General features: G+C 36.2%; 1 protein-coding gene across 10 annotated transcripts in view; it reads right to left on the bottom strand.

The window, feature by feature from the left end:
• LOC108365993 (ER degradation-enhancing alpha-mannosidase-like protein 3) overlaps positions 1 to 9,163 on the bottom strand; it is a 45,173-nt gene that overhangs the window by 22,249 nt on the left and 13,761 nt on the right. For 9 of the 10 annotated variants that reach the window (XM_017620250.1, XM_017620242.1, XM_017620240.1 and 6 more), the window contains 2 exons: positions 4,179 to 4,321; positions 3,961 to 4,107 (listed from right to left, as the gene is read on the bottom strand). In XM_017620250.1, the coding sequence (XP_017475739.1) occupies positions 3,961 to 4,107; positions 4,179 to 4,294 (263 nt within the window). In that variant the 5' untranslated portion in view covers positions 4,295 to 4,321. Of the gene's footprint in view, positions 1 to 3,960; positions 4,108 to 4,178; positions 4,322 to 5,231; positions 5,546 to 9,163 lie in introns of those variants that run through there. The other variant, XM_017620243.1, reaches the window with a different exon arrangement.

The following is a 9,163-nucleotide window of genomic DNA, read 5'->3' as shown; positions in this document are numbered from 1 at the left end:
AAATTACCCGAAAATTTCGTTGATTTTTTGCAATTATTTATTTTTTGCTGACAGTGTCTTCCACATACAAAAAAATTTCGAACATAGTTTGTATGGAAGAAACTCTCAGTAAAAACAATACCAAAAATCAACTAAATTTTTATGGGCTGCAAAACTTCATTTTCAAAATTTTTATAGAAAAGTCTGAATAGAAAGTAGCGAATTTGTATGCAAATTTATTGCATTTTCCCGAGTTTTGCCAAAGTTTTGAAATTTTATTTTTATGTTTTCTGTTGTATTTAGTATAAACTGTATTTTTATAAGGAAGAAAAAAGGTACCTGCATTGTGAAAAATTCTCTTTGCTTTAGTTGTGATAAATTGTTTTGTTATGCTGGTGTACGTTGTAATAATCTCATGATCTCATGTTTTTATGTTTTTGTTTTTGTTTGTCAAAATAAAATTTTACTACATCCTTTCATACATAATTTTTGTCGAAACGAAGGGGTAGGGAACGAGAGGCCTCTCCCCCCTTAAGTGTCCGGGTTTGGCAACGGAGATATCTGGCAGCTCTAGTCAAGTGGTTTGTGAAATACGGGAGCAGCAAGGCCTCGAGTGTCTTCGCTACCGGGGAAAGGAGTGTTATCGGCCGATAAGAATCTCCTTTGTTGGCGGGTTTCCCCGGTTTGAGCAGTGGGACCAATCTCCCCATCTTCCAGATGTCTGGGATGATGAGGGTGGCCATAGACAAATTGAGGACCTCCGTTAGGTACGCTACCCCCGCAAGACCCAAATTTTTCAGCATCAGCATGCATATTCCGTCGGTACCCATGGCTTTGGAAGCTTTCGCCTTCCCGATGGCCACCTGAACTTCACCGCAAGTGAAAGAAGGGGGGCACAGGTTGTTGGCAGTTTGTGCAGCCTTCTGGTCAGTCGACGCTTGGCTTTGTCCACCGGAGGATGCAGTATGAACTGCCGGCTAAAATAGCTCGCGCATCGCTCCGGGTCCGACGAAGCATGGTCGCCAAAAGATATTTCGACTCTGTCGTCGTGCTTCGTCGGACTGGACAGTGACCTCACGGTTGACTAAAGCTTACTCATACCAAAGGTGAAGTTACAGGTCTTCAGATGCTCTTCCCACTCTACTAGTTGCCGAATCTCCGCGTTGAGATCCCTGATACGGGGATCTCCNGCTAGAACAGCCGCTTCGGCAGGGAAGTTTGGACGTGGGTCCGATATACATCCTGCCGGTATGAAGCGAGCTGCAGCAGCAGTGATAGCCCTGCGGAACTTACGTTCACCGAGATGGACGTCGGTTGGTGTGGGAAGCGCTGTGAAGGTGTTTTCGGTAAACTCCGCGTAGCCTTTCCAATCAGCTTTAGAAAAGTTGATATAGGTCCGGTGTTCCGCGGAAGCAAAGTCGGTTGGTTTATCGATCGAGATGACTATAGGCAGATGGTCTGATGCTAAAGTCAGCATAGATCGCCATGATATGCTGTTTATCAAACCAGCGCTGACTATTGTTATGTCTGGCGAGCTGCAGCAGCTGCCCATGATCCTGGTGGGTGCGTCGTCGTTCATTGTGCAGAATGTCGAATCGTCTATCTGCTCAGCCAAGTCAGTTCCTCTACGATCGTTTGACAGGCTTGAGTGCCAAAGATCGTGGTGCGCATTGAAGTCGCCTACTACCATACTGTTTTCACCTCTGAGGAGCGCACCTATGTCAGGGTGATATCCTGCTGGGCAGCAGGTGACAGGGGGTATATAAACGTTAAATATTTCGAGCTCAACATCGCCTGACCGGATAGCAATGCCCTGACATTCTAGAGTGGTATCCCTGTGGTCGATGTCTGCTTTGATAAGACGATACTGCATGGTGTGGTGCGTGATGAACGCTAAGCCACCACCATTATCTCGCTCGCGATCTCGACGGTGCACGTTGTACCCGGCGCAATTCAACAAAGTTGAATTGCTGTGCAACTTCGTCTCTTGGACCACAGCTATCAATATGCCATGCCTTCCCATGAAGACAGTTATCTCCTCGATCTTGCTGTGAAGTCCGTTACAGTTAAATTAAAGGAGCTTCATGTAGTTCGGGAGACATGTTGTTATGCGGGGTATGAGGGATGTGTGTGGCCTTGCCGCCATCGGCTGTGGGGCTGCTGTGGAGGTTGCCGCCCTGTGGTGGTAGTGGGTGGAGTCGCAATTGGAGTTTGCCNCAGTTAAATTGAAGGAGCTTCATGTGGTTCGGGAGACGTGTGGTGATGCGGGGTGTGAGGGATGTGTGTGATCATGACGCCGTTGGCTGTGTGCGCTGCTGAGGTGGTTGCCGTCCTGTGGAGGTGGCGGGAGGCGTCGCAGTTGGGGTCTGCGACCGAACAGCGCAACACTGGCCCTCGAAGTTCCTCGTGCAATCTCGCGTGGTACGCAGACCTGAGCATGCCCTAAAGTGGCACCAGCCAAGGCAGGTGTTGCACTTGACTGATGTCGCATTACTGAATATCCTGGTCTGACATACCGTGCAGATTGTACGAGGAACCACGAGTTGTTGGCGGCGGCGTGTGGGTAGTGGTGCGGTTATGTGTGTTCTGTGGTCTGTCGTGGCTGTGGTATGGTCTGTGGTGTTATTATGTTGTTGTGCTGTGGTGACTGTGTGAGGCTGCTCAGGTGGACTGAGGTTAGCCTAAACGGTGTTAGATCGCCGAAACAACAGCCCTTGGTCGGGTAAAACCCGAGTCATTCCGGTACGTAGAACTGGCTGTCGTGGGAATGTTACTTTATTTTGTTTTCATTTGCTTTATTTTATATCACATTTTTTATTTTACTATTAGTTAATTTAAATTTTTAGAGTTGAATTTTAATAAAAAGTCAACAAATAAAGAACTTATAACAAAAGAATGAAAACGAAATAAATGAAAATTCAATTGGCCGTGGGACTCGAACCCGCAACCTTGCGGCTCGTTTATCCACATAACTGCCGAACCAGAAATGTTAAGTAAAAAATGCGTTTACTGTATCCTAGGGGAAGAAATTAAGCATTTTTTACACTCTCTAAACGGGACGATATGTACCCTAAGATGTACGTTCAGAAATGCATCAAGCCAAAGCATCAGTCTATTTTATTTCTAAACTATAATTGATGGAAATGTTTTATTTACGAAACTAAGTTATAATTCGGATTTTAACCGTGGTTGCGCATGTTTGACATTTCCATCAGTTATAGTTTAGAAATAATAAAATTATAGTTTAAAAAACTAAAACCTCCCTATTATAATTGCCATTCGTACTGTCATGGTATGTAACTTGGGAATAGAAACCGCTGCATCTTTTAGGCGCATCAATATTACATAGTTACATCCCGAGCTAATAAAAGGAAGGTAAAAAGAGACTGATGCTTTGGCTTGATGCATTTCTGAACGAACCCTTATTACTCTAAACTGCTGCTTAGCACGTTTCTGTAATACAGTATCAATATTAAAGCTTACATTTAGGAGGCATTTCCGGCCCACCCATGTAAATGTATGGCATTGGTATTGGTGTCACTTTTGAATTGATTTTTTCGCTTTATGTTAGATTGTCTGCACAGCAGCATCAAAATACCTTTCGAATGATGTATAATTCTTTATACATTAGAGGTATAGTTTAGCCGTAAAAGTTGTGTAAAGGAAACATAATTGCCTATTTATATATAAGATGTGTGGCAGCACCGACATTTCAGTGCAATTGGTCTGCAAGGGAAAAAGTCAGGTTGAATTTAGCTTTTTTTCAACTTTAAATGCAAATTACTTACAAACTATAAGCCTCCGGAGCCCGGGACCTTCAAATTTAGAATCAGGGGCCCCCTCTACCAACTAATATTTATTTTCTTTCAAAGCCTGGATCCGTTTTGGAAAACTCTCCCTGACTTTTTGTCCGAAAATAGATACCAGCGTAACCTATACCTATTATATGAATTTCAAATAATAAATTGTTTCAGAACTTACTTGCCCAAAATGTCATCCATGTCACCCCGTGAAGGTGTAACACCTCGGTAACGCCCGCTGCAAGACAGGGGCATCAATTCGTCTGCTGGATATGCATTATCCATGTAAGCTCTATACGCATGATAAAACATTTCCCGAGCTTCATTCCTAACCATTAATTTATTAAGAAATTATAATTTTTTAAAAGCAAGGTATTTAACTGAAAAATGCTGACTTACCTTAAATCATTACGCTCTTTACGTGACATATTTTGAGTAGGTATACTTTCTCCAAAGACCAGTGAGACAAAAATTGTTAAAGCAATTGTTACAATCTGAATATAACGCGAACGCATTATTAAGCCTGGTAGGTTATGTGGTTTCTGTATTACGATGATATAGTTATTGACGGTTGAGCAGATGTTATGCATGTACATACATACATACAGTATCGGTCATATCTATAGCACGCCATTTCAAAGGGATATTGTGTGCCACTTATGTTTATTTATTTATTTTTAAGAATTTTCAATTAAAATACAGTTCATTCTCGGACAAACCCCATATAAACCCAAGTGTAACAATTTGTAGGAAACTACAAAAAAGTGCAACACNAGCTTAATAATTTGTAGAAAGCTGCAAAAAAGTGCAACAAATTTTCACATAAATTTCAAACTTTTTTCTCGGAAGTGTTAGAATTTTTTTGAGTACACAGTTTTTTAGCCCCTTCAATTTTAGTCTGATAATGTGCAAGTTTCAAGTGGCCAAAAGTTACCGTTGATTTTTTAGAATTTTTTCGCCAAAGGTGTTGCGGATTTCTTCCATATACAAATATATTCAGTTTATTCATTATATGGAAGCCAATGCGACAAAAAAAATTCTAAAAAATAAACGGTAATTCGTAGCCACTTCAAATTTGCACATTACCTGACTAAAATTGAAGGGGCTAAAAAACTGTGTACTCAAAAAAATTCTAACACTTCCGAGAAAAAAGTTTGAAATTTATGTGAAAATTTGTTGCACTTTTTTGCAGCTTTCTACAAATTATTAAGCTTAGGTTTGTATCGGGTTTGTCTGAGAATGAACTATATTTTAATTGAAAATTCTAAAAAATTAATAAATAAACATAAGTGGCACACAATATCACTTTGAAATGGCGTGCTATAGATATGACCGATACTGTAGGTACGAAATATACGCGCTTTAATTAGCTTGAGTTTTTTTCTAATAAACGTGGCTTTTAATTGTTTCACGGTGTAAAATTTACACACACATTTAGGTATTTAAATTTACTTTATATGTTTTACGAGTATACATTTTGTTTTTATACGTGTTTTAAAATACTGCTTGCAAAAGTATCTGGATATTTGTTATTGGATAGTAAACAGTTGATACTTTCTATATATATACCGTTACTCACAAAATTGAGCGTAGGGCTCTTTTTTGTTAATATTCGCAATGTTCTACATGCTAAAATTTAAAAAAAAAATTTTTTTTTTTTAATATGGCTTATGTTTTAGCAAATCATATTTAAATCCAAGAATGATACTGTGTATAAAAATTAAGAAAAATCTGCACAGTTTCAGCAAAATCGCGAACTTTTTAATACGAATTTCTAAAAAGAATTCAGGTTCTGCAGTTTTATAGCCCAATTTTGGGAGTAACTGTACATCTATATTAATAAAAATGTTGTGTTCGTATGTCACGGTCGTCAAAACTCGAGAACGGCTGAACCGATTTGAATAATTTTTTTTTTGTATTGTTCGGTATAATACCAGAACCAATGATATCGCAAAAAATTTGAGGGTTGCCACCTATTTGAAAATTTTTAAACCCAATTATATTGATAAAATAAATAAATTATTACAATATGGGTATCAAATTAAAGAGTTTTTAGAAAGATAACTGCTGGAAATATTTTTGACGAGGGTTGCCACCTATTTGAAAATTTTAACTCAGACAAATTGATAAAATAAATGAATTATTACCATGTGGGTGTAAAACTATAGAGTTAAGAAGGCGTACAGCCGAAAATATGTTTGAAGAGTGTTGCCACCTGTTTGAAAATTTAACTAAAGTACATCGATAAAATAAATGAAATATTACATTATGGGTATCAAATTAAAGAGGTTTAAGAAAGATATCTGTTGGAAATATTTTGGAGAAGGGTTGCCACCAATTTTTAAATTTTAACTCAGTTAAATTGATAAAGTAAATTAAATATTGCTATGTGGATATCAAACTAAAGAATTTTAAGAAGGCTTACAGTCGAAAATATTTTAAAGGAGGGTTGCCACCTGTTAAAAAATTAAGCGCAATTTTATTGATAAACTAAATGATATATTACAATATAGATATTAAATTCAAGAGGTTTAAGAAAGATAGCTGCTGGAAATATTTTTGAGTAAAGTTGCCACATCTTTGAAAATTTAAACTCAGTTATTTTGATAAAAAATATGCCTGAGGAGGGTTGCCACCTGTTTGAAAATTTAACTCAATATAATTGAAATAGGTATCAAATTAAAGAGGTTGAGGAAAGAAAACTTTAGGAAATACTTTTGTGCAGGATTGCCACCTATTTGAAAATTTTAACTCAGTTATATTGATTAAACAAATGAAATATTGCAATGTGGGTAGCGAACTAAAGAGTTTTTAAAAGTCCTACAGTAGAAAGTTTCTTTGAAGAGGGTTGCCACCTGTTTGAAAATTTATCTCAATTAAATTGGTAAAATAAATGAAATGTTACAATATCGGTACCAAACTAAAGGCATTTAAAAATCTTGATTTAGAAATCTATATTTATATATATAAAAATGTTGTGTTCCTTTGTCACGGTCATCGAAACTCGAGAACCGCTGAACTGATTTGAATAATTTTTTTTTTTATTGTTCGGTATCATAGCAGGATCATTTATATTACAAAAATAAATAAATGAAGTATTTCAATATTAAGGTTTACGGCCGAAAATATATTTGAGGAGGGTTGCCACCTGTTTGAAAATTTAACTAAATTTGCATAATTGATAAAATAAATGACTTATTAAAATATAGGTATTAAATTAAGGAAGTTTAAGATAGATGACTGTTGGAAATATTTTTGAGGAGAGTTGCCACCTTTTTGAAAATTTTAACTCGAAAGCTTAGTATGTTGCACCAATGTATTTTCAATATAAAGCGATAAAATAAATAAACCAACGAAAAATTAGTCCCTTGTCAAATATGTTTGATTTATTATTATTTTTTTATGGATATGTACAAATGTAGAGCGGGTACGGACGATGTGTGGTGGCTGACGGCCGTTCCTGGTTGAATACGGGAAAATAAGTACCCGCGCTCTTTTCAATAGAATTGAGTTCAACCTCAAAGCAGTAAAACTGTTTGGAGGGGAAGTTAAAAAATAGTTAATTTGGCGGGAAAAATTTATGACAGTTTCTAATAAATACATATGTACATTAGAGTGGTCCAAAAAAATAAAGTCGGAGTTTTAATGCCGGCACACCCTAGGATTGATCCATATCGAAAAAAATATACCCCTATTTTTTTATTTTGAAATCAAAAAATATTTAGGGAGTGCTCAAAGCGTTCAAAGTTTTCCATGTATTTTATATGGAGAAAAAACAATTTTTCGTAGAAATGGTATAAAACTCTTGAAAATCAATATTTTTCGACCGGAAAACTATGGTTCTCTTCAGGAGACTAATATCCAATTATTTATTTAACCATTTTTTATGATTAAAGATTTTTTATTGGTCCTCCCATTGCATTTTCTAAGGGCTTTGGAGGACCTATAAAATATAGTTACCATGAAAAAATTGTTAAAGAAACAATTGAGTATTATTACCGGGAATCTCCTGAAGATAAGTAAAGTTTTCCGATCGAAAAATATTGATTTTCAAGAATTCTACACTATTTCTACGAAAAGATGTTTTTTCTCCATATAAAATACATGGAAAACTTTGAGCGCTTTGAGCACTACCTAAATTATTTTTTATTTCAAAATAAAAAAAATGGGTATATTTTTTTCGGTATATAACAATCCTAGGGGGTGGCGGCATTAAAAATCCGACCTTATTTTTTTACATACATTTTTGGACCACTTTAGTGTACATGTATGCGTACATATGTACCTATATTATTAAGCATTAGGGTGGACCGTTTTGGATTGATTAAATAAATGAAATATTGCAATGTGGGTATCAAACTAAAGAGTTTTAAGAAGACTTACAATCGAAAATATGTTTGAGGAACAATATGGGTGCCAAACGAAAGGTATTTGAAAAATCTTGATTTGGAAATATTTTTTATAGGATTATCATCTATCTAAAAGTAAAGACTGAAAATATTGAAATTAAATGAAATATTACATAACTGGTTCCAAACGAAAAGTATTTGGGAAAGCTTTACTAGGGAATTTTTTTAAATCTTTCCACTTATCCAAAATCCGAACATTGTAAATAAATATAGAATTTACAACATCTTATCAAACGAAGTGATCATATTATCAACGAAGAGCTGGTACACAAATTACTTAATGTAAAAAATTCATAAACAAGTAATTTTTAAGCAAACAACACACCGACTCCAATTCTCATATAAAAGTGTAATAGTACCGTTAATTTTTTCATGATCCAATGATCGGATCTAAACCAAATTAGTATGGGATCACCTGGAAATCGGTTGACGTGGTCCAAAGTTATGCGGTAACATGCATAAAAAAAATCCGACGAATTGATAACCTTCTCCTTTTTTTTGAAGTCGGCTAAAAACTACTGAAACAAATAACAAAATGATAAAAGAGTACCGAAAACAAAAAACTATCGCATGAAAGCTGTTTAAAAAATACTTAATGAAAACATAAAATTGTTGACACCATTCCCTAGCATTATAAATCAGTCAACTTTTAATCGTAAGCAATTTCGTTTGGGGTCGCCAAGGCCTACTACGTATATTGCGAGTAAAGAAATTTTGAATAACATGAGATAATATTATTATGATTATGATTATCATTACTATTGTGAACTCCTATTCCCAATCAAGGATTCCCAAATTAAAGCGAAAGCAGAAGAGCATTTACGATCGCATGATGCAAATGTTAAGATAATAAGAGCTGCAGAACTGAACCATGAAGGAACATTTTTTTTACAAGGGCGTGTAGTTTCTGGCGTGTGCCGATGACATCGACATCAATGGTAACAAAAATAGCGAAGTCTCTTCTGCTTTTTCCAA

The sequence above is a fragment of the Rhagoletis zephyria genome, unplaced genomic scaffold (genome assembly GCF_001687245.7).
Source record: "Rhagoletis zephyria isolate East Lansing unplaced genomic scaffold, Rhagoletis_zephyria_1.1 Rzeph_scaffold_02101, whole genome shotgun sequence".
Lineage (NCBI taxonomy): Eukaryota > Metazoa > Arthropoda > Insecta > Diptera > Tephritidae > Rhagoletis > Rhagoletis zephyria.
This window is presented reverse-complemented; position numbering and strand designations above follow the sequence as displayed.